Source organism: Cavia porcellus, unplaced genomic scaffold (assembly GCF_034190915.1).
Source record: "Cavia porcellus strain 051 isolate PalLab524CR breed Dunkin Hartley unplaced genomic scaffold, mCavPor4.1 scaffold_13, whole genome shotgun sequence".
In the NCBI taxonomy this organism is placed as follows: Eukaryota; Metazoa; Chordata; class Mammalia; order Rodentia; family Caviidae; genus Cavia; species Cavia porcellus.
The window spans coordinates 42069665-42096245 of NW_026947496.1; the positions used below are offsets into that span (position 1 = coordinate 42069665).

Sequence of the window (26581 nt, forward strand, 5' to 3'; positions counted from 1 at the left end):
TAGATGTGTTCAGCATTTCTTTTATTACGTTTTTCATTTCTTCTTCTGTCTGGGAGATTATTTCTAATCTGAGTTCCTTTACAGGTTCCTGGAGTTGTTTCTTTACTTCAGTTGTTATTTCAGAGGTTTCAGGTGTATGGCTTACATTTTCTTCTGTGTCTATGTCTCCTAGGCTTATTTGGGATGGGCTGGAGATTTGAGATTGCATTTTGCTCTTTCGTTTTGTCATTTTCCTGTATTCTCCTGAATGCAAGGTCTCAGTTGAGGATATCTGGCAGTACTGCAGGGAGATTCCCCAGTTGATTGGAGGTGGTCTGTCAGGCCTTACCAGGTCCCCAGTGACACATGAAGGTTTCTCAAATGTGGGGAGTATGCTTGGTGGGCCTTCAGTATACCCCATGTGGTATTCTGAAGCTCCCTGCCTGCTTGTGGTTGCTCAGTGGAACTCTACCAGGTTCTGAGTGGCATTCCAAGGCTGAACAGCTATATGGAATATGCTATGCAAGCCTTCAGCTCATGCCATGTGCATACCAAAGCTCCGCAGCTGTCTGTGGTCACTGGGCGGGGCCTTACCAGGTTCCCAGCGAGGTGCCAAAGTTGCACGGCTGGATGGGGATATGTAGGCCTTTAGTTCACGCCACTGTGTGCAGGTGATTCCTCAGCCACTCAGAGTCAATGGGCAGGGCCCAACCAGGCTCCAAGGGACCTACCTGAAAGTCCAGAGCTGATTGGAAACACTGGGCAGGGCCCTACCAGATTCCAAGCAAGGTGCCAAGGTTGCACAGCTGGATGCAGTTGCTGTGCAGGCCTACTGTGCTGCTTTGATTACTGTAACTTTATAATGTATTTTGAAACCAGGTAGTGTAATGCCTGTGGCTTTGTTCTTTTTGCTCAAGGTTGTTCTAGCTATTCAGGATTTTTATGTTCTCAAATGAATTTTAGAATTTTTTTTTAGTTCTGTGAAAAATATCATTGATATTTTGATATAGCTCACAATGAATGTGTAGATTATCTTGAATAGAATAGATATTAGGATGGGATGAAAATGTTCTAAAATTTACACTGGTGAGAGTGGCACAACTGTAAACATACTAAAACTATTGAGTGGTATACTTTTAGTGGTGAACTTTACGGTGTGTGGATTTTATCACAATTTTTAAAAAGCAAGGGCAGTGGCTCAATATGTTTGTGGGGGGTAGGGAGGGTGGGATACAGAAAGCTGGAGCCCATAAAGTCATCCTTACATGGCTGGTGGTTCTTTGGGAAGTGCTATTTACTCACTTAGCTCCCAAGAACTAAGTTGATAGGAAATGGGGACAAATGAAACACTAGCTTTCTAAGGAAAGAATGAGTTAGAAAAAATGTTTAGCACTATTAATTTGGATGTTACCAATTGACAGCAGAAATGTTTAAAAATCCCTTTTCATAAACAGTGTTTTTAATACATAAATACATGGCATAAAAAATCCTTTTAGAGCTATAAATCTCCAGCCACTAAAAAGCTACTGAAAAAACTATACCTTTCCTATTCTATCCGACTGCCCTCACTTCAGGTATTGTCTACAAGTCTCTGATGGAGACATTATATTCAAGGATGTGAGAAACATATTTCTTCCCTAATATGCATACTGTCATCACATTTTGAAGAAATAATTTCTAGTGTATTTAAGCCAGAAAACATAAAAGGCTAATTAGGTTAACATAATCAGAATGCACACTGAATAAGCCTCCCAGGAAGAGAAAAATACTTGTTGATCTCTTCTGCACAAAAGTAGCAGAAAAAGATCTTTCTATCCCAGTTCAAGCTGTGAGAAGATGATTTAGATTAAAAGTCTGATGATAAACTTTTAAAAGTAATCCTAACAATACTTGCAAATGTCAGCTATTCCAGACATGTCTATGTTGGAACAGATTTCAGACAGAAGGCATTTTTTGGAGGAACGGAGGGTAGTGAAGAGTGAAGAAAAAGACCAGAAACCAAAAACCTTTAGTTTAACGAGAGACCTGACAAAGGTACACACACTGGAATAATCCCTACTTAAAGAAAAACTAAGTCTTTTTCCCATCATTAAGTTCTCAGGATTTTTCTTTTTGGCTTTCTTTTAAACACAGACCTTACTGTAACCACAGACTAAGACAAAAGTGGCAACTTATTGTGAGGTATTAAAAAAGAAACCAGCAAAATTTACCTGTATTCTAGATCCTTCTCAAAATTACAAAAATGATGACTAAAAACAATTTCTTGATGAGTCAAGCACCAACACTTCTTCCCCCTCTCTGACTTCACCCCAAAATCCTAGGTCACTGGCCCAGGTATTTATTTTGGCAATGTATGATCTGATGTTCATATGACTTTGTGTGTGTGTGTGTGTTTTGAGACAGGGTCTTACTATGCAGTTCAGGCTGGCCTTGGGCTTACTTTGTAGCCCAGACTGGTCTCAAACTTGTAACAATCTCTCTACCTCAGCCTCCCAAGTGCTGGGATTACAGGCATGCACCACTATACCCAGTTTTCTTTTGGTACCAGGGATCAAACTCATGACCTCATGCTTGCACTGAGCTATATCCCCAGCCTGCATATGTTTTTATAGACTCCAAAATGATCTCCTTGACATCTGAGCAATGCTTAGCTCAATAATATAAGTTGATGAGAGGATGCCCTGCCCCGATCCAAAAGCTGAAGTGGAATAAAGCCAGAAAGAAGAAACTTAGACAGTGAAATCTCTTCTCACTTACCAGTGGTAGGCACTCTCCTACTGAGCTACACCCCAGCCATCATCACATCTTTTGTAAAGAGATCCTGCTGAGGGCAGAATTATCTTAAATGTGTTGCATTGTAGATGCTGAGTCTTGTAAGCTGTGTGACTCTGTCCTAGTTCTACAGGTCTATCTTGCTAAAGTCAAGAAACTGTAAGTACTAAAACAGATTAAACTGCTTTTTATTCAGTTCTTGTACAGAGCAGGTATTTACTAATGTTTACTGAATGAAACCTTCCCAGTAGCTATTTAGTTATATCTTAAATTGTTGTTTTAACCAGGATAGTTTCTGATTCCAGCATTGCATCCAGTGCTGGGTACAAAGCCAGTCCTGAAAAGAGAGAGTTATTTACCAACAAGTCAGCTTCTCTTTTCTTACTCCCTGGTTTTTTCCTCTTCAAATCACTGGGCCAGCAGTGTACCAAATTTCTAGTACACTGGTTGGACTTAAGCCTAACCTAGCCATGAGGAAAGCATTCCCTACTGCCTGTTCTACCTCCTTATTCTAGAACTAGTGGGTGAGGCAAAAAGACCTAAAGTGTACCGCAGAAGGAAGGGGCAGTTTAAGAGACACACTTAGAGAGACAGCATTTATCAGCTTAGAGAGAACTGAGGGTGGGGTGTGTGGTGAAGACAGTTAAATGAATATTACATCCAAAAATTCACCAGTGAACTTGGATCATGGTTTCTACCTAAATTAGAGATAAAAATTAAGAGGAAGTATGGTTAAGATGTCCCCAACCGACACGCAAAGAAGTAGACATAATATGTGAGTTAAATTCCTTAGGAATTAACTATAAATATGAAGAGCTGCTCATTCTTTCCAGCCAGCTAGGTCACATTATTTTCTAGAAGAGACTCAAGTAAACCCTTAGGAGGATAGACTTTAGGAATGCAGAGTAAGAATCTAGGATACTGGCAGAGGACAGCATTCTGCCCCTGGCAGTGGCACCAGGGTGATTTATGAAATGGCATGAGTATCTGAGACTCAACATGAGAGGTTAAACATTTGTACAGATGGCCTAACATCAAAGCTTCCTTCAGTAGCACTAAAAAGCCATCATCTGTGAATGCCTCTAAATTCTTCTCAAACCTTTTGGGTTTGCATCCTGGTAAGGCAGTAACTTCTTCAACCATGGCGCCAGGTTTGTAAAGGAATGTGCTTTGTATTTGTAATAAAGATCTGTCTTTAAAATTTCAAAGGTAAAAACATACTCAGGTAACCAAAGATTTGGCCAGTTGGTTTCAGTTCCAATTATAGCTTTTTACAACATGTTTAGAAGAAATCTTTAAAGAAAAATAAGAAAACTTAAAAATCCATAAACACAGTTACTGCCCCCACCCCTGCACACTTTCTTTTTTTTGGTGGTGGTATTGGGAACTTTTCACTGGGCTACATTCCCAGTCTTTAAAAAAATTTTTTTTTTTTTTTTACTTTTTTTTTTTTTTGTCTTTTTCCTTTTTATCAGTACAGGGTTTGAACTCACAACTGCCTGCTTGCAAGGCAGGCACTTATGCCGCTGAGCTAAATCCCCAGCCCCAAGTCTTTAAAATTTTTTTTAAAAATTTCACTGAACTTTTTACTGAGCTACACTCCCAGTCTTTAATTTTTTTTTTAAATTTTGAGACAAGGTCTTGCTAAGTCACTAAGTCACTAAACTTTAATCCTCCTGCCTCAGTCTCCCAGAATGCTGGGATTACAGGTATACACCATCACACCTGGCTCACAATTACCCTCTTGAGAAATAAGATACGAAATACTTTCCTTTGACCGTGTTAACCTTTACTGGTCAAAGAAAAATAATGTTGGACATAATTGATACAAGAAAGAGTCTAGTGAGAAGCATCTACAGAGAAGCTTGAGCATGGGATGAGGCGGAGACAAAGGAAAAGGAAAGCTGGAATGAAGGGCTGATTTAGTACCAGGTGGTTCAGATTTACGACAGCCCTTGAGGGAGAGTTATCACCCCACCTGCCCCCTTTCTTACCTAATATGAAAAGTAAAGCTGAAAGTAATGGGCTCATGGGCAGGGGATTTTGCTCAGTGGCATAAAGCGCTTGCCTGGCAAGCATGAGATCGTGAGTTCGATCCCCGGTACCAAAAACAAAAAAACCCAAACTAATGGGCTCTTGCAATGGTACACAGATCTGGATGAGAACCTGAAACTGGGCTGGGTTTAGCTCAGTGGCGTAAGGGTCTGCCTGGCAAGCATGAGGTCATGAGTCTGATCCTCGGTACCCCACCTTCCTAAAAAAAGAACCTGAGACTGTCTTCAGTATCCTTGTGCTATTTACTACTCTGAGCTCATTTCAAGACACTGACTAGTTATCATGTCAGGATACGAGCTGGTCAGTAAAGAAGAAGGCAACTTTAAAATGTACAAGGGCTTGTTTTAGATGCTTCTCTGATGCTACTTAACTCAGCCCACAGTAAAACACACGTAGCCTAAATCAAAAGCTCAAAGTAACTCTCCACAATGGCTAAGAAGCACAGTGCTAGTCTCATTTTGTTTCTGACAATTATTAAGGAAGAAGCCTGTGGTCTTTCCCATCTTCAACCTAATGCGATTTCTTGTATTATTAAAAAAAAAGTCAAGATGGGCTGGGGATTTAGCTCAGTGGCATAAGCGCCTGCCTGGCAAGCATGAGGCCATGACTTAGATCCACAGTACCAAAAAAAAAAAAAAAAAAAAAAAAAAAAAAAAGCACAAAAAGTTCTAGGCTAAACCATTTCTCTTTGTGACTTTGGAGCTGAAACTTCTTTACGGACTTCCTTTCCAACAAGGATATAGTCTCTGAAGATGTACTGCACATCTTGACAGTAGACCGTGTGGCAGACCTTATACCCATTTGCCTGTACCTAATTCACTACACACATTCACTTAGATACAAAGGTCATCTGACAAAAATTTTTAATTCTGTTTCATCATGATATGCACAAAACAGTCTTTTAGCCTCACCAAGTTTTGAAATATCATTTTCTTTCTTTTTTTTTTTTTTTATCTTTTTGAGACAAGGTTTCAGGATGTACACCCTGTTCTTAAACTCAGTTCAGCCTGTTCTTAAACTCACTCTGTAACCCAGGCTGCTCTTGGACTCTCATTGCTCCTCCTTGCCTCGGCCTCTCAAGTGCTGGGATCACAGCAGTATGCCACCATGTCGGCCTGAAATACCTTTTTATGTCACAGCAGGTGTCCTTTTAAATTATGTTTAGAGACACTATGCCATGATATTAATCTATGGAATATTAATCTATGTTTTTCTTTATATTTTATAATATGCTTTTTAAAGTTCTTTATATTATTTTTGAAAATTAGAAAGTTGGGTTTTTTTGTTTCTGTGTTTGAGGCAGTCTCATTATGTTGCTCAGGCCTCAAGCTTGTGATCCTCCTGCCTCTCAGCCTTCCAAATAGCTGAGATTTCCAGGTGTATCCCTTTGTACCCAGCATATAAAAGTTTATTTTTTTTTGCTTTTTTTCCAGCGCCAGGAATCAAACTTAGGACTTTGTGCTTGCCAGGAAGATGCTGTGCTGCTGAGCTGTATCCTAGGCCCTAAAAATATTAGTTTTAGACTGTCCATTCTTATGTATTCTTAGTCTCTGAGACATTCAGAGGATAATGCTATAAATTTTTCTTTTAGTGAATCAAATAAAATTTATTACATAGTACTGTGATGGTTTAAAAAAAGAAAATATCCAAGCAGGAGTTCCTGGAATTGTTATTACTGATGCTCCCACCAGAAGAGGATGGTCTGAGATGTGTGTTACTAGTGGGGTCTGAAGGTCAGTTCCCTCCTGCACGTCCTTCTGTAAGTACAATGTCTCTCTCCCTCCTGAGGATGAATATCCTACAGGGAGGGGTTTACAAAAGCTCACCTTTTTTATAGCTGAAGACTGAAATTCCCCAGCTAGTTGATGCTATGTAAGGCTCTAGATCAGGGGTAGTGGACCCATGTTATGGGTGTTTCTGTTTCTCTTTTAAGACAAAAGATATTAATATATGAACTGAACTGAACCTCAGTGTCTAGGTTTGATTGCAGTGTTAACAATTTGTGATAAATAAATGGGTTTTGGGTTGCAGTTTGGTTACTCATCTCTAAAAGGTTCTCTTTAGACTAAAAGGACTTATAAAGTTGCTTTTGAGTGAAAATTTTTATCCGTTGAGATATTTCTCTTGTTTCAGCCATCTGAATTCCAAGGCAGCAGTGTTCCTGCCTGGGTTTCTTACTGCCTTCAGGTCTGGCTCTTTCTGGTGCTAAGTTTTCCTACATTGCTGATTATAGCAAGAGATCCACTGTTATGGGCAATGCTAGTGTTTGTGTACAACTTAAGATAATTAAAAGACAAATGCCATTTCACAAAGTACTGTAAAACATTGAGCTAATTATTAACACAAAAGAATTTTGTAAGATATTCCTTAAAGGAGAGAAGCATTGTGGCAAAATCAACTGACCAAATAATATAAAAGCATTAAAGAAAACCCTAACTTACCAAAGTGAAACTTCTGGAGCGAGAACTGCTGCTCCGGCTCTCCAAACTCCCTCCTCTGCTCAAGTCACTGAGTCGGCAGCTGGGTGACATGTCAGAGTCCATCTCCAAAGAGTCTGACTTGTGGTGATTGATAGGCATCCCCACAGACAACTCAGATGCTGGCTTGTTCACAGGAAGTGGGGTGGCAGCCAGTATCCCATCCTGAAGTAGCAGAGTACTTCTGGAGAATCAAGCACGGAAAGGCAACAGTTAGTGAACTTCGCCAGTAAAATGCTATGTTGGTCAGCTTTCTGTCACAGGGACAAAACAGCTGACACCTACAATTTGAAGGAAGAGAGGTTTATATTTGGGTATACAGTTTCAGAGGTTTTAGTTCATGGTCCACTGGCTCCAAAGCAGAAATATTATGGCAGAGGGGTGGTGGGGAGGAAAGGTGCTCACTTCATGGCAGTGGGAAAGCAGAACATAGGAGAAAAGCCAGAGAAGTAATGGCTAGGGACCAGATCTAGCCCCAGGGTCATGCCCCCATGACTCACTTCCTCTGATTTGGCCCCATCTCCTCATACCCCGTTCTGCTATGAACTTGCCAGTGGGTTAACCTATTGATGGGGTAGTGACCTCATGATCTAATTACCTTCCCTGTAGTCTCTTAGTCCAAGTTAATGATCAAGATTAAATAGCACAGATGCCTTATTCATTGAAAACAGGTCAGCCTGTGCAGTATTCATCTGCATTGACATATTCAACCATAATGGCAAAGGTAATCAGGAAACAGGAAGATAACTTGTTTAGGGGTGCTGGTTTCTGTTTCACCTTCATCTTGCTACCCATTCTAAAGATGTAGGAATAATTTTTAAGGAAGGACGGATGTGTTAGGGTGCTTTAGCATCATTTAGTGGAATGATGTTCTGCATTCTCATGCTTGCTCACACTCAGACTCCCCCAACCTCAGACACCACAAAACTGGCTCTTTCTCCAGCCCACTGCAGCTCAGAATTAAGGGAAAGGGACAAAAACTAAGTTACCAATGGACTGGACGTCTGACACCTTTAGGCTTGAGGACTTTGGACACCGGATGCTATCGCAACTTCCACATAAAAAGTAAAGGACCCTAAGTTAATAGTTATCAGGACGTTCATATCTGTTTTACTTCCAGGATCAAAGACATCAAAAGTGTTCTTTCTAAGCTCCTTAGATTCATACTTTTCTCTGATCCCTTTATAGCAGGAAATTCAGTTCAGCTCCTGAATTGAGTTCGGCAGAACATTCTAGAAGACCAAAGAAAATGAATACCTCCTGTTGATTAATATAATAGACACATGAACACCTTTAGGGGAACTCTTTAACCCTATGAAAACTTTCTTAGAAAAACCCTGCAGACATCTCTCTAAAAACATATTTCATTTTTATTTATTTATTTATTTTTGGGTCTTACTATGGGTCTTGCTATGCAGTGCAGGCTGGCCTTGAACTTGCTTATGTAGCCTAGGCTAGCCTCAACCTCATGGTGATCCTCCTGCCTCATCCTCCAAGTGCTGGGATTAAGGCATGCACTAACCATGCCTGGTTTAAAAACAGATTTTAAAAACTATTCCTCATTTCATCCCTCTTTACTTTTCAGGAGAATCAGTACCGGTCAAATGGCAGCACAAGAGCAAAGTCATAGAATCACAACATTCTGAGGATATATACTTTTTGTAAGTTATCATTATTCCAAATAGTAAAAAGAGAGAAAGACTTAAAATGTTAACTAAATGCCTAAAATGAATCTAATACATTCACTGTGGTCATATCAAATATGGTGACAGCACTGGCTAGACCAACGCCTGGCAAAAGTAGATAGAGGCAGTGCAGCTATGTCTCTGGGTCCCAGAAGAGCCAGTGTAAGGTGGGACAGGTAACATGGAAAAGACAGGCTGCTTCTTAAACTCTTCCTGATTTGCCAACTTCCACCCACTGACTCAACTTTCATAATTAATCACTCCCGGGGAAAAGAGAGGGCTATGGGACAATAAGTCTTGCCCTGCCCACACCCCAGTGAGAAGGAGCATGCAGAGAGTGCTGATTTACCCACACAGCTCTGGAGCTGGGGATCTGGCAGTGTGTGGGGACCTTCAGTGTCAACCTTTTGAGAGTACATCTTTATCCTGTGTTGTTGTAACTTTAAGAGCTGTAAAGCTATAGTATTTAGATTGCTATATATAAGTTCCTTGAAAGAATACGAGGAATCTAACCAGGATCCTCCAGAAGGTAAGAGTGGAGAGTGAGAACATAAAAATCCTGGTTTCACATCCTTTACAACCTCAGGATGTGGTTGTAATCTCTCAATGGATGGAGATTTTGTGGTTTGCTAGGAAATGAAAATACAGAACTGCACAGGAGATCCACTGCCCAGCACAGTTTTCTGAGGGATAGGGCAAGAACACGGGTGTCTTCTCTAGAAAAGGACCCAGGAGACACAGCAAGCAGGCTTGGCGGTACCCACCCCAGCTGTGCATCCATGAGGGTCATTACCACTTTAAAATATTCACTCTCCTCCTCTAATCAAAGGTTTACTCTGGGTTTTAAAAGGTGCACATTGCAAAAGCAAGACTGAGGTTAGTCCTCGAAAGTCTCATGATGAAGAAACTGACTGCTACCAAGGAAGAGAACAAGATTCACCAAGAAATCACAAATTCACACTGTAAAGGCACAAATATGAGGCACATGTGCTTTCTTTAATTCTTTTACTGTTCTTGTGTTTATTTCACATTATTTCCTAGACACATCATTTTTTAGGGGGTAAAGTCTAGTTTACTGTTTGAATAAAGAGAACAAAGTCCCAGTCTTTGTGATCCTGCGTCTGTCCAGCATGTCTGGTCAGGAGGACAGCACTCACAGGAGAGAAAGATCCCAGATGACCCACTAGGCTGTGGCAGTGAAGCAAATGGACCCTCTGATGAAAGATGAAAACTTAAACCACTACAAAATATTATGCTTTGTCCTGAAATGACTGGGCAGGAGCCAGAAGAGAAAGGTACTCTTTTCTTCATCTTCCCCGGGACATTCCAGAAGAACGCAGTATGACCTACAAAGCATGCATAAAGCCCTCCTTCCACCATGGCCAACCAACTCACTAGTCAGGTGTACAGAACAGCCCAAGTAACTATTGTGCATCTTCTCATTGTTTACCTGAAATCCCTGGGCTGCTGAATCCCAGAGCTGATCTATGCTAGATGCCGATAGGCCTAAGGACTTATGGCCTTATCACACAAAGCTCTGGAGACATCAAGGACTCCATCCTCTTCCCACCACTCACATTCACCCAGCTGCCAGCCCTCAGATTCTCCCTGTACAATGCCAGTTGTATCTACTTCCTTTCTGGTACCACTCCACAGGGCAGAACCATTTTGTCTCCTGCCTGCATTGCTACCACAACCACCTAACTGCAGCGTTGCCACAACCACCTAAGTCTTTATACTTTCACTGTATTATTCTGCTGAATTAGCATCAAAACACCATTTTCCTAGGCAACCACCTTTAATCCACTCCCAGCAATCCACTCCAGAATTGAAGTTTTATTATACTGATCAATTCTTGTTTCAATCTGAACATTCTCTTCCTTTCTAGCCTTAGCAAGCTGTTTGGTGTTTATTATTTTCCTACCTCATACCGAGCAGAGTCGGTACTTGAAACAGTCAAGAATAAATGGGAGAACTCTTCTTCATCGAGGCAATGTATCAGAAGCTCTTTGGGATTCTGACCCAGATCTACTGAGTACATTTAAGGGGCAAAGCCTGGGCATATGTGTTTATAACTAATCAACTCTAATGGAAGACAGATGTGTAACTAAGTTCAGAGCCAATGCAGGAAAAATGGGAGCGCAGAGGAGGGAGAGCTAACACTTTCTGGAGGGTTCAGAGACTTCACAGCAAACAAGAACACCTAAGCCAAGCTCTGAGAGATGGTTAAGATTTAAGGAGACCACTGTTAAATTCTGGTGGGCATCCCAAACAGAGAACAGAAAATAATGGTATTTGAATTATTTGAATAATGGAGACTGAGAGAATAATGCACTGACCTTAGCTAAGGTACAAGGCACAGAATGAATGCAGGCAGATAGAAGTACAAATGCAGAGAAGAGGTAAACTGGACCAGAGCAAAGGAGATGGAACCTTAAACTTCACCTGGAGGAGACAGGGAGCCAAGGGGGTGGGTTATACTCAAGGAATGACATGATCACACATATAGTTTAGAAATCTGAAGACCTTTAGAACAAATGATAGAAACACTATATATCAAAACCTATGGGATGGGGCTAAAATTTATGCATGTAAAATTTAGTGAACAAAGCATCTAATTTAAGTTAGGAAAAAACAAAGTAAGTGGAATAGACATAACAAAAAAAACAAGGAACATCAATGAGGCAAATAGAAAAACTTCAGCAGAGTGGGGCAGGTTCAAGGTGTACACTTCTTGATGAGGCAGAACTGACAGTCACTCAGGTCTTCCTTGTCATTATCATTCTCTCATTTCTATTCGTAGGAATTTTGTGAAGACCTGTTCCAAAGTCTAGGAAAAAACTATTTTAGCAAAGAAATGACCTTTAAAACTACATCCTGAGAAATCACAATATAATAATTTAACAGCCAAACATATTTTAGAAAATATGTTTTTCATGACCTTCAAGAACACCCCAAATCAAAGAGCTCTGCAGTGGGAACTGTTTCTGAACCACCACAGCTCATTACCATGAGTGGGCTTTTTCATACAGTTAAACAGTGGGTGAAAATAAAAGATCAGGCAACACAAAACTGTCATTGTGGGTCTGTCCTCTCATGGCTCGATAACATTTGTTCATATGAACATGCACTGAGTGACTTCTAAGTGACAGGCACTTTGCTCCGGTTTTCTCAAAGATAGGAGTCCCGTTTTTATAGTTTCAAACTATTCTGTGATAACTCCTGTTTGCATCTAAATATCTGTGTTAGGATTGAGCCCAAAGCCTTGCATATGCTAGGCAAGTGTTCTACAACTTACCCCCACACCCCAAAATGAGTTTTATAAGTTTATTAGAAAATAAAGCTATGAAGGATGCCAAGACTCTCACTTTTATCATTTCATAAGTTAAAAGGAAACTGAATACCATCTTTTTTTTTTCTTACTCAATTTAATTATGGCTTTAAACACATTTTTATACTAAATTAATCATTCCCTCTTTTCCTAAAAGTAACTTATAGACTACTTCCACAAAGACAAGGTTTTATACTAGCTACCACAATCCATCTGAGAACACTGGGCACAATTTTCTGCTCGTCTTCAACTTTACATCTGTAACGCATGGCTGTCCCCGCCTGTGCCTTGCCTCACCAAAGCTGCACATGCAGACAGAAGCCTACAAAGCTGGCCTGACAGAAGGGTAAAAGCAGTTGCTGGTCCTATATTTCACTTCTTCTAAGTATTTCTACTTTCAAAAACTTTTTAAAAAATAAAACAAATACTCAATAGAACATTTCAGCAGTAAATTGCCAGGTATTTAAATTGACTTCCTAAAACCATACCTGCTTTTGGTACCGCAAATGGCAGAGTTTTTATTTTTCCACTCTATAATGCCAAGGAACTCACCTGTAGGAATACAAGGCTTTAAACCATCTCTCTACAGTATGGCTTCATCTCACCTCTTCTACCTCACTTGCCACAAATAAACCCTTTTACCTAGCCCAGGCCACCTTAATGTCCCCCTCAACTGCTAGTGCCCATCTCTGCCTCCCCTCTGTCCTTCTCTTAGCCTTTGTAGTTCAGAAAGAATGAATCAGTAAATCCTTTCCTCTGTGATTCCAGTACCCAGCTCTGCACCTGGCTGCTTTGGGATTAGCTGTTTACATCCCACCACTTGGTAACTACAAGATGCCATTTCTGTCACTGTGATGCAACTGATCACATCAGGTTACTGCAGGTAATTCTTTTTTTCTTCAGTTAGATTACAAACTTTTTTATAGACCGAGTTCTTTGTTTAAATATAGCTACAATATTCTGGATACCACTTGTCATAAATTAATCAATATTCATGACTTAACCAAAATTTGTATTTCAAACTCTAAAGTCACTTTCCTTGAAAAAAAATTAAAGCATGATAAAAACAAACCTTTGATCTAAAAGAAAAGCTTAACAATTCTCTGCAGCACTTTCAAACTTACAAACAAAAACCACTGTTGTGATAACCATTCTTTGTCCCTCTATTATCTTTACAGTCAAATCCTTCAAATTTAAGGAAAATTAATTACATTATGAATTTCAATCAAGGGCAAATGGGAAATATAAGGGAAGTAACTTTTAACACAGCAATATAGGATATACTTAGCTTAATAACAATTTATTAAAAAGATGGGCAGTGATGCATCCCTGTAATCCCAGCTACCTGAAGGTAAAAGCAGGAAGATTGTGAAGTTGAGGTCAGCCCAGGCAACTTAGCAAGATCCAGTCTCAAACAAAATGAAACATAAAGAGGGCTGGAGGTACAGCTCAGTGTAGAGTGCCCTGGGTTTGATCCCTTGTATCATACACACACACACACACACACACACACACACACACACACACACACAGAAGCCTTCAATAGATGCACATTCCACATAATATTAACGTGTAAAAATGTTAATATGAATGTATTGTGTATCAACACAAATAATTTGTGTTAATCTCAAAATGGGCCTCCACACAAATGAACAGGTCAAATAAATTGTAATTATTCTTTAATTTGGGCTGGTTATTTTAAAAAATAAATAGTTTGAAAAGAAAAGCATATCTCCAAACATACTCTCTATACAAACCAGCAGTGTACACCAGCACTGCAGGTCAGCGAAAACCTCCCTCAAGTAGGAGCTGGCCGCTGCTGGGATACTCAGGGAGTGGAGTCTGAAAATGCTGATGCAGTCAATGGCTTAGCATCCTTTCTGTATGGTTTTGCCTTTCCTGGGTTCTTTTTGTTTTTTGGTATTGGGCACTGGAGTCTGGGCCATGATGGATATGCTTCACCCCTGGGCTCCATTATCAGCTCCTTTCTCTTTCTCTAAAGTAGGTTTTCCCTTACTTCTGAAATATAAGAAATTAGGACCTTAATTTCTAACTGGCAATTAAGGATATTAAACATAATTCAAAATTTAACAGGCTAGTAATTTTACCTCTCTGGAAACATGATGGTGTTTTCATTTAGATTTTTTAAAGTTGTTTCTGAGTAAGCTAGAAAAACAGGGATTATTTTAACTGCATTGTGAACAGCTTCAACTATTAATAGGAGGCAACAATTTAATTAATGCCATATATACCAAAGAGAAGTAACTGATTCACCCACACTTAAGCAAACAAGTTTAGCAGGGAGATTCATCTAGGTAGGCATGGTTAACAGTCTCTCAGGGACTGAATTAAGATATGAAAATAAGATTTTTCTAGAGTAAAATATCACCTGAAGATACTTTGATTGATGTCTGATCAGCTCGTACTAACAAAAAGTATGTAATGGTTCACAAGGAAGCAAACAGGAAATTATCAGCAAGAATGAAAACCTAGTGAGAAAAGTTCTATCTAATGAAACTTTTGCAAAACAGACACATTGAAAATTTTTTACTTTTAGTTCTTTTTTTTTAAAAATTGAAATTTAAACTGGTAGGGGCTGGGGATTTAGCTCAGCGGCATAAGCACCTGCCTTGCAAGCAGGCGGTCGTGAGTTCGATCCCTGGTACCGATAAAAATGAAACAGACAAAAAAAAAAAAGAAAGAAATTTAAACTGGTGTGTGATGGCACATGCCTGTAATCCAGCACTCTGGAGACTGAGGCAGGAGGATCAGTTCATTTTATAGCCTGGGGCATCACAAAAAACAAAAAAAATGGTATTTAATATAACCGCATTATTTCTAGATTTCTAAATAAATTTTTTAAAAATAGAAGAAAATTCCAGTTTAAGTTACTCTCTCTTTGTGAAAGAACTCTGTGTACTTTTTTTTAAAAATCGGTACCAGGGATCGAACTCCCGACTGCCTGCTTGCAAGGCAGGTGCTTATGCCGCTGAGCTAAATCCCCAGCCCTATTCTGTGTACTTCTATTCAGCAAATACTACTAAGTACGCACTACATGCTACACTGGTATGATCGTAAGTATTTCTTACATGGAGGTGGTTAATTACATCTTATAGGTTTACAGTGCCTTTTTGTCTGGGAAGCTTAAAATTCTTAGCTGAATTTTTCATTCATCCTCACAATGAAAATAAAAGGGACTTAGTTCATGTTCATATAGCACCTGGTTAGACCAGAAGCAGTGATCTCATTTACATATCTTATCTCAAATCCAACAGGTTTAAATGAAAACCAGGGGAAAGCAAAGCTCATACAAGACTTCCTGCTGGATCAGCTCACTGCATCCAACTTCTTACCATAAGTTTCACAACCTCTCCGCGGCCCTGCTCAGGGGCTGGAAATGAGATTTCTCCTGGGGATGGAACACACAGAAGTTCCTTCAGCTCTTCAGGCTCATCCTGTTCCTCTGGGAACTTAATAACAAATTTCTCAAATCCAGACCTTGAGGCAGAAATTCTGTACACACCCCAGTAGTAATCAGAAGGAGACTGAGGGTCCTCGGCATTTTTTTTTTTTTTTTTTTGAGACAGGGTCTCAGTATTGTAGTTCAGACTGGCCTTGAACTCAAGATGAAGCCTAGGATGGCCTGAAACTTACAATGATCTTCCTGTCTCAAACACCTGAATGTTGGGATTTATAGGCATGCACCACAATGCCCATCTCTTCTCAGTATTTTTTTAAAAATTAGCGCCAATCAAATGTTTGTTTGAAAAAAACTGGTGACTTCAAACAATAGTTCAGATATTAATATTCTGTAAATTCAAAAATTGCCTGCCAATCTCTCTGGGAAGAAAACACGGCACCATTAAGTGCAAGAGTAGAGTTTGATAATTATTGAAATAATGAAAAAAGTCAGCTGGCAGCGGAGGATCAGCCCTGTAACCTGTCCACACATTGGGAAACAAAATCAAAACCAACCTCTCCATGAAATGAGACTCAGCTAAGAAATACAAGGTTTAAATACACATTTTTTTTGTGAATTTTAAAAGTCACTGACTAAATTCTTTTTTTTTTTAAAGAAAAATTTCCATTTTTTTTTACTCTCCAAAGAAAGCCTTTGTTTCTAATATAATTAATACACTGTGTCATATTTGTAATTGGCCCAGAATTTTTAAATTTTTTTGTAATTCTTATTTTAAGGAGAATAAAACCAAGCAAAATAAAACAGAATAAAGTCAATCAAAACAAAACAGTATAAGTGACACAGGACTTCAAAATAAGATAACAGGAAATCAACAATGGTTACTATAATGCCTCTTGTTGTCTTCAAAATAGTTGCCCATATCTTTGGACACAGTAAAAATCAAACAAAACACAACAGGATAGAACCAAGAAAAACAATGAACACAATAAAAAGGACTTCAAAACATAACAATAGTAAATCCAAAAGGGCTTCTTGTTATCTTTGAAATAGCTGCCCATGCCATCAGATATTAAATTCTTAATAGAATAGTCAAAAAGAGGATGTCTAACAACTAGATGGATTCAGACATAGTTGAATCAGTTTTGTTTTGTTTTTTGGTTAATCTAGTATTTGTAGAGTTGAAACTGATAATTTGCACTGTAAAAAAGTGAAGTGTTTCTTATGGTTTTATTCATTTTGACACTTACAAGTTTTTCCACAGAAAGTATCTCTTAAGTCAAAATAGTAGTCAACAAGAAAAAAGCCCCAGGAACACAATATTTATGTCACCAACAAAGAATCTGATGCAGAAAACCTGCCTACCTTGCAGGAGCTCAATCAATAGAGTCACTGCTCATGCAGTGTATACAGAGGATGATTTATCTTTATCACACACACAACAGGGTACATACCATCTGCGACAAGATTCCCAGAGTTGCTTCTAGAGCTCTCTACCTGAGCACTACACCTTTAGAACTACTTTTGCACTCAGAACTCTTCAACATTTGACATTTTCAGTCAGGTATCTTCCCTTTGTTTGTGCCATCTCACCTTTGTATCTTTACATCTCCAACCTCTCCTCCTCACTCCTGAATATTTTGCTTGTTACTCCCTCCCTGTGCAAAAGTCTATGCCACAGTAAAGCCAGAAACCAAGATCTGCTGTTACTGCTCTACTCCTATGCCTTCCTTGGTTAGTGCCCAAAATTAAAGGCTAACCTCTTTCAGCATGACAATCAAGGACACAGGCTCAGCCTCATTTTCTCCCTTCAGTTGGTCCAGCTCCAACATTAGATTCTGCAATAGCTATTGTGACAACTCGGAAAGGAACACCCTCTGCCCTGTGTAGATTTCTTTGTTTATATCTAACCTTTTTATATCTAACTTTTTTTATGAGACTGAAACTTCTTAAAGCAGGCACCATGCCTCTTCTGAATTGTGTCTAGCATGACAACAAGCCTTCCACATCTTCATACAGGAAATACCAAATGACCATCTGGTGAGGCTGCAATGTGCCAACTATACTTGTTTATAGTCTTAGTACAGAAGAAGACTTTTCCCCACACAACATAATTCCTTTAAGTACAGTGGTGCCTCAGTTCACAAACTTAATTTGCTCCACAGTTCTGGAAAAGATGGCTACATTCTTGTTCATGAGGGAAATATAGTTACAGTCATGATGCAGAGTCTGCAAATGAGAAATTATGTCAAATGCCTCTGTTTACAACCCAAACTGTTTGGAAACAAAAGCATTTGCAAACCAAGGTACCACTATAATTTGAGCAAAATAAACTATTTTAAATACTCAGAGAACGGGGTTTGTACAGGAGAGCTATAGTGAATCATTAATTTTCTTTCTTTTTTTTTGTCTTTTTCCTTTTTATTGGTACCAGAGATCGAACTCACGACTGCCTGCTTGCAAGGCAGGCACTTTATGCCACTGAGCTAAATCCCCAGCCCCTGAATCATTAATTTTCAATCACCAGTTTCAAGGTCTAAGAAAGATCTGAAAAGTCATTTAGCTCTCAGATTTTACAGCCCAGGAAACCAAGCCCCAGAGCGTAACAGAGTCAACCCCAGGGTCACAGCTATCCAGTCATGAAATCTTAGGCAGATCCGCTCAATTCCATGGTTCTCCTCCATGACCCATTAACCTGTCAGTTTAAAAAATAAAACATAATCTGTGCACATCTGCATCTATGCCCAATGACTACTTAGGGTTTGGCACATGGCAGGTAGTCAGACAGTCTACAGATTTTGCTGAGTGAACCAATGCACACTCAGGATTGTGGATCATGAAAACAGGTAGAATATTAAATATTTCACAGTATCAGTCAACTGGCCTCCTGGAGCAACTGCCTAAAAGAGAAAGCAGAAAAAACACAAGACAACAGAGTTGAAAAGGGACATAAAATACAAACAAATCCTATAAAAATAACCTCACTATGCAAAGCAACATTTTAGTGATACAAAAATCTAGTACTAAAATTCAAGTTCTTAATAGACATTTCTCTACAGAAGACATATACACTGATTGCCCCTCTTATCTGCAGGAGATATTTTGCAAGACTCCCCAGAGAATGTATGGAACTGTGCCTAGTACCAAACCCTACATACGGTATGTTTTTTCCTAGATTTACATATCATGATAGTTTCATTTGCAAATTAGAAACAGTGAGGAATCAGTAATGACTAGTAACAACATTCTATAACAAAACTATGTGAATGTGCTTCTCACTTTCAGAATACCTTTGATTGCTCAGGGCACTCTCAAGACCATGCAGGTAAATAAAACTGAGGAAGGCAAAACTGCAGATGGGAGAAGCCAACTATACCAATAAATGGCGGGCAAGCACATGCATGGTGGTCAACAGTATCAATCATTACGGAAATGCAAGTCAAACCCACAATGAGGCAGCACTTTACACTTATTAGGAAGGCCATAATTAATATAACAACAACCAGAAAACATGAAAAATAGCCAGTGTTTGCAGGAATGTGGAGAAACTGCAACCCTCATACATTGCTGGTGAGAAGGGACAATGATGCTGAAAAAGCGGTTTGGCAGTTCCTTAAGTTGAACAGTTTCCATGTGACCCAGGATTCTACTCTTAGGTGTAGATTCAAAAGAACTGACTGGATATAGCTCAGCAGGGTAAGTGCCTGCCTGGCAAGTGTGAGGTCATGAGTTTGATCCCCAGTACCAACCCCCCCAAAAAACTGACTATAGATGTTCAAACAAAAAACTGAATATGATTTTTCACAGCAATACTATTCTCAATAGCCAAAAGTGGAAACAACTCAATGTCCATCAACTGAGACGAAAATATAAATATGTGATATATACACAAAGGGAATATCACACAACCATTAAAAAGAATAAAGAACCAATAGGGGGTACCACATGGATGAGTCTTGAAAACAACATGCTAAATGAAAGAAAAGGCCACATATTGTAAGATTCCACTGATATGAGTATCCAAAATAAGCAATTGACAGAGACTGAAAGCTGATTAGTAGTTGCTAGGGTAATGGAGGAATGTGGTGAGTGATGAATGGTTACAGGTTCCTTCCTGGGGTGATAAAAAGTTCTGGAAGTAGACAGTTATGACAGTTGGAGAACTCTGTGGATATACAGTATTTAATGTCATTGCTTTGTGCACATTAAAATGGTCAATTTTATGTTATTTTGCTCCAAGAAAAAATAAGAGTCAAGTCCCCATAGCGCTAGGTCTTTGGAAATATTTAGTATGAAGACATATGCATTCATGCCAGGCACAATTACAATTAGGCAGCCCTGTAATCCCCACAGACAGTTGGGAGGCTAAGGCAGGAGACTCACAAGTTCAAGATCAGCTTGGGTAACTTTGTGAGCCCTATCTCAAAATATGGGTATGTAGCTCAGTGGGAGAGTGCTTACCTAGGATGAGGATGGGGGTTGAGTATCAATCCCCAGCACTGCAAAACAAAACAAGCAACAAAAAGCCCAAAGATGGGCATTCCTATGGAGGTCACAGATCCCTCTCCAATAAGGCTAGCTGGTCAACCTGTACATTCTTTACCACCTCTCCTCCCTGCACAGACAATAAACTCAGCATAAACTTTTCGTAAAATACTCTTCAGTTTCAAGATTAATGCTGCTGGCCCAGCATGGAGATGAGAGCATTATTTAGGGAGGCAGCTTTGCCAGTCCTTCTCAGACACGTTGTTACCAGTGATGTCTCTATGCTGACACTACAGGTGTAGAGGGCAGTGCCTGTGTAGTCAGAGGCTTTCTGAGAGTGGCCAGCAGGCTCACTCCATGACAGGAGACTGCCACAGTCTGTCAGGGAAGAGCCCAGCCCTAGCACAGGCAGTGAGAGAGCCACCCCCACCAACACCAGAAAGCACAGTGGAAACTGAAACACAATGCTGCCCTTCACCATCAGAGGAAGGAGCTTGAGTTCTGGGATGCTCCCAGGATTCCCCTGGCACCTCCCAAACGACCTTGATGCCACTGGCAGTGGTCCCACAACACTACTGATAACAAGCAATTGCAATTGTGTTCTGCAGGCTTCCTTGTGCTTAACTTTCTTCCACCCAAGACTTTCACTTCTCTCCCTTCAGGGTTACAGGCTCCACTCTATCTCTGGAGTTATCTGAACTGATCTTCAGAATCCACACTGGGTGCCAACTACAGGCTCCTTAGGTGTTGAGAACTGTGAAACTGGGGCCAGGCATCTCTTCTTTTCGGAGCTGACAGGAAGGCTGACTTGATCTCCTTTTAGTCAGTTTGGGCCATATGGCTGTTATCTGGAAATGTTTGTATGTCCAAAGACCAGTGAGGACTCAGCACATTGTAAGTGGTCAAACAGTTCATAAACTGCTAAATGAATTAATGAACACATCACAGCTGCAGGGTTCCAGGCTCCACTCTATCTCTGCAACAAAGAGCTGCCAAGTCACACATACTCAACTTTTCTCAAGAGCATCATCACTCCTCTCTCTAGTTTCTTCTCAGTTATCACTAGTCATGGAGAAAATGTGTTACTTTTAAATTGTCAGCATCCAAAATTTTCAAAAGAGAAGTTCATATCAAGGGCTGCTTACCAAAGAATATACCCAGTCACTTATAAGTGAGTATTACTAGTCTGGACAAGAAAACATACAAGATCTCTCCATACACATGCTGTCAGGTCTGGCAAGAAAGATTTTAGACAACTTCCATCCTTCCCACCCAATCCCAAGTAAATAGGGCATTTGTTTGTATTTCCACACTGGCTGCATGAAGGAAAACACCTCCTCCACCTAAAAAAACAATCTGCAACATTCAGACATGGAACTCTGAGGGCAAAGTTTTAGTGCATACTAGAGCCCTAAGTATATACTACTTAAAAAAAATAAAAAGTTTAAAAAATTTAAAGAGTTTCTCCTGTGAGCATTTTCCTCCAGTGCACATTTACACTGGTTTGGTGTTTTATATCTTTCTGAAATAAAAATTTTTTTTTAAAAGTTCATTAAAATTAGGAGCAGATGGATTCTCCTTCCTACAATCTCTAGTGTTTTATTCTTTTTAAGGCGTAAAAAGACGCACAAAATCATTTTTCTTTACTCTCCTCAGATTTTCTGCTTTGCACCAACTAAGTTTAGGCAAAGAAAAGTTTTCTGAGGTTGGGTATTGCGGTTAGGAAAGACAAAAAAAAAAAAAAAAAAAAAAAAAATCTCAAAAGCTAGATGCTTAAATTTAGGCTCCGTAAAACAATACCGGGAAATCTCACAGCCCTGGAGGAATACTGGGGTTCACTTGCTTGGCCTTTGTCGCCACATTTTCTTCTCTTACTTGTTTAATCCCTCGCCCGGGTTTACTTGTACACACGTTCCTGCCCGATTCAATTACTTGCCGGGCCGGGGAGAGGAACACCTCCTGAACCCTTTGCGCGGGACCTCGGCTCCACAAATGCCGGGGCCACCTCCCTCCACACGAGACCCGCGTCCTTTCCGCGGCGCAGCGACCGCGGTCCCGGGTGGAGAGTCTCGCGGGGAACCAGGGCGCAGGGGGCCGCTCGGCTCCCGAAGTTCAAACTACGCCACGAACCCCTGAGCCCCACTCTTCCCGGGAAACCCGCGTCGGAACCAGCGCGCGGTGCCCAACGCCCCGACCCCGAGACCCGGGCGCACTCGGCCACTCGGGCCGCAGGTGCGCGGGGCTCTCCTGACCGTGGCGCGGAGCGCGGCACAGCCTCCCCGCCCGGCTCCCCTGGACCCCGCGCGACCAGAGCGGGAATGTCGCAGCGCGGGACCCGCCAGGGTCCGAGGAGCGCACTCACCCAGCGGGAGCCCCTCCCGGGGACAGTAGGTGCCCACGCGGACCACGGCCGGGAACCTCGCGCCACAACTCCGCGAGCCCGCGCGCCTCGCCGCCAGCCCGGCCGCCCGCCGCGCGCTCCCAGCGCCGGGACGCGGACTCCTGGACACGCGCTGCGCGCGCCCGCGCCACTTAAAGGGCCAGGCCCCGGCGTCCCGGGTGTCCCAGAGGCCGCCTCTCAGAGGTCCCCATTGGGGACAATCGCTCCCACCTCTGATCCCCGCGGATTTGCGTTTGGAGCTCGGAATGACACGAGGCTCCTCTTCCCACCCCGTCATTAGCTTTGGAGAAGTTGTATTTTGTATTTAATGGACAGTAACTACCATTCGTTGACTGTTTACATACATACATCATTTCTTTTAATTTGCAAAACAATCTTATGGCTTCTTTATTTTCCGTTTTAACCATAGTGTCTTTTTAAACCGACACATAAAAATTGTAATATTTGTGGGGTACCATCTTATGTTTGGATACATGTATATAGTGTCTAATGTTCAAATCAGGGTATGCATAGCTAGCTTTTTAAACCATTTTTTCTTTGTGGTGAAAACATTAAAACTCCCTTTTCGTAGCTTTTTTGAATCCTCTGGTTTCTTATCCTCATGTTCCAGCGGAGTAAACAGGGGTTCAGAGAGTTGAAGAAACTCCTTCGAGAGTTTTTGAACCCCTCCTTGTTATTTTCATCTCTATCACTGTGGATATATCTACTAATAAGGTTAATAAGTAGTTGTGGGAATCTTTTGTAAGTGGGTGGGAATTAACGTTAGCAGTGTTTCAGAAAGGTGGAACCAGGGAGGGAGAAAGCAAGATATAAGGGATTTTATTAATTGTAGGGTTTGCAATGTACTGGAATGGCAAACATTATAACGACCTTTATTCTAAAAATGTTTGTGTTGACTTCATTTTACAGAAAACTAAGGAAGGAAGTAGCTGGCTGCAGAGAATGACTGAGTCACTGACATCTTTCAGGGCTGAGCCCAATTCCTTAGTCTTTAGATCATTTCTTTGCCCTCCCCAGGAACAGATACCTGATTAAAGGGAAGAAAACTTTTTCTGTAATAACATATTGGCCTCACCTAACTCCCTGCATCTTTAATTAATGTTTACTAAGCACTTTAATCTACTCAACATGCTAGTTAATTAGGCAAGTATTATTATCCCCCTCTTTCTGAACCAAATCCAGGACAGAATCAGTTCCCTAATCGTTGGCGAAATGCTAAACCTAAGCTTTTTGACTGTATTTTCCCCTCTTAAATTTTTGTCCCATAGTATATTTATTATGGATGAGCTTATCATGAAGTGAATTAGTAAAGAGTAATAATAAATAATTCTTGTCTTAGGAATTCAAATTTTCATCGGAATAAAATGCACTTTGAATAAAATGTATTTGAATTGAGAATAAAATTCATTTTGGTGTTTCCCAGAATTGTTTTTCTTGTTTTATTGTTGTTCTTTTTGATTGGTTAAGCTTTTATGGGCATCTTTTCTTGTTGACAAAGAAAAAGTAAGAAAGAAGAAATATTGAAGAATGATGTAATTAGGAAGAAGGATAAAAGAAAAAGGAAAAGAGGGGGAGAGTGAATGAACAGGGATAGAAATGAGGCTCAGAAGAGAAGTTTCAACCCAGAGGTATTAGGAGAAATGAGGCCACCTCTGTTAGCACACCAACTCTTTGTGTGAATTACAATCAGGTGGTTTTTCCTGGGAGCCGATGCAGACCTAGCCAGGGACCCAGCTTAACTACTGAACACAGACTGACTCATAATCTCGATGCACACCTTGCCAAGGCACTTTTGTGAACACACAACACAAGAAAGGGATTATGTGTCAAGAAAGGACACACAGGGGCTGGGAATTTAGCTCAGTGGCATAAGCGCCTGCCTTGCAAGCACCCAGTCCTGAGTTCAATCCCGGATACCCCCCCAAAAAACAAACCAAAATAACAACAAACAAACAAACAAAAAATACCTGAAAGAAAGGACCTCACACAATGAGGTTAAAATACGAGGTTGGGGGGGGGGGATTTAAAGATAGTTATTCATAAAAGTACTTACTGCATTGGGAGGAAAAATGGAACAAAGGAACCTCTGGAGTTTTTGTATATAGTACTGAATTGCTACTGCTTTAAAACTCATGAAATACACAAACTTCAATTGGCCCAGCCCCCCCCCCCCCCCCCGCCAGTGCTGGGAATTGAATGCAGAGCTTGATACAGGCTAGACATGTTCTGCCGCAGAACTACACCCCTAGATTCCAGGTGACCACCACATGCCTTCTGAAGGTGATCTGTGCTAGGAAAATGTTGATATGTGTTATAAAATTGACACCTGGAAAGTTCCTCAAAAGAATCGCGAATGAGAGGATTGGTTCCCAGCCTGTGGTATTATTGGGAAGTGGAACCTTTGGGAGGTGGAACCTTTAAGAGGTAGAACCTAGTTGACGGAAGCTGGTGCAAGTCCTGGGGGGTGGATATTGGGACCTGGCCCCTTCCTGTCTCTTTGTGCTTCCGGGTAGGTGAGCAGGTGCTTCTGTTGTGTGCTCTCACCATGATGTCCTACCTCACCACAGGACTAGAAGCAGTGTGGCCCATGTCCTGTGGCCCGAAAGCGCCAAAAACAGTGAGCTAAGATAAAATTTCCCCGTTTAGCAGGTTTATCTCAGCTATTTGTAACAGAAAAGTGACTAACCCACTATGTGAATCCCAAATATTAGTTGTTTGTTTGAATTTTGACTAAATTAAAAATTAATTTACTTAAAATTTTTAAAGTAAGCTTTAAAAATTAAATATGTTTTTACTTTATAAGGCAGTCGTCACATGTCACATAACCACATTTCAGTCAACAGGACACGTTTGACAGTGATCTCATAAGATTGTACTGCCATAAGTTGATCTTCTAAGTTGTAGCTGCCCTACTTGGTGTAAGTACGTGCTGGATGTTCACACAGTGACAGAATCGCCTAATGACCCACTTCTGTGATGTATCAAGTTGTAAATTGTCATTTGTCATAATGACACTTGATTATTACTATGTAAAATTGACTTAGGAGACTGTAATATTTGTGGTGGCCATTAGAGGGGTGCAGACTGGTAAGGGAAGGTCATTAATAAGCAAATTTCATGTTTGTTTGTTTTTTAACTAAAAAATTGTAGCACTTTGGGGCTAAAAGAGGTGATACAAAGATGGAATTTTGATGTATGATTCTTCTACTTAGATGTGTTGTCTGAAGTCGCTTATCCTTTGTAAGCCTCAGTTCCTTATCTGTATAAGGCTATTATCACTCTGTGAGGGTAAAACAAAATTATTGTAAAGCTTTTCAGAACAAGCGTGGCACAGTGGTACATGCCCATAATCCTAGTCTTCTTGGAGACTGAGGCAAGAGACTCAAGCCCATTGCGGGCAATCTAGTCATCACCAAGACCATGTCTTAAAATATAATAAAGGGTGGGGGGTGTAGCTCAGTGTGAAGAGACTGGGGTCAATTCCAGTACTGAAAAGAAAAAAAAAAAATTTTGTCAGAAAAAATAATAGATGAGAAGAGTTGTTAAAAATTATGAAAATGAAGATAAATATGGGAATTGTCTTAGTTATATTTATAACATCTACAAGGCAAAAGGATGAAAAGATATAAGAATAGAACAGTATAACTCAGAAAACAGCAGCATGTACATTAATGTGTGATAAATCATTCCAGGTAAGTGAAAAGGGGATTTTCAATAAATAAATAAATATTCAATAAAAGGGGATATTCAATAAATAAATAAAGGTAAGCCTTTACCTTTCATCACTCGCGGAAAGAAATGCAAACTACATTAAACAGTTATAAAACAAGGAGAAAATTTAGGCAAATGTTTATGATCTCAAGATGAAAGAAGATAATTGATAAAATCAGGAAAGAACCATTAGATTAGATTACATTAAAATTTAAAAATTCTGACAACTGAAAATACAATAAATTTAAAATCTAGTGGGAGTGTATT

The 26581-nt window shown here is 40.3% G+C and overlaps 1 protein-coding gene and 1 long non-coding RNA gene across 3 annotated transcripts in view; one reads left to right on the forward strand and one right to left on the reverse strand.

The window, feature by feature from the left end:
• Proser2 (proline and serine rich 2) overlaps positions 1-22685 on the reverse strand; it is a 45049-nt gene extending 22364 nt beyond the window's left edge. The window contains exons 1-2 of one of the 2 annotated variants that reach the window (XM_063260149.1): positions 22565-22685; positions 7248-7467 (exon numbers count right to left, since the gene is read on the reverse strand). In XM_063260149.1, coding sequence (XP_063116219.1) covers positions 7248-7385 — 138 coding nt within the window. In that variant the 5' untranslated portion in view covers positions 7386-7467; positions 22565-22685. Of the gene's footprint in view, positions 1-7247; positions 7468-15652; positions 15792-22564 lie in introns of those variants that run through there. The other variant, XM_003473406.3, reaches the window with a different exon arrangement.
• Positions 8682-15729, forward strand: LOC134478548 (uncharacterized). The gene is made up of 3 exons (XR_010051256.1): positions 8682-8944; positions 13068-13182; positions 15575-15729. It is a non-coding gene; the product is annotated as an uncharacterized LOC134478548 (long non-coding RNA).
• Positions 22686-26581: the final 3896 nt, after the last annotated feature.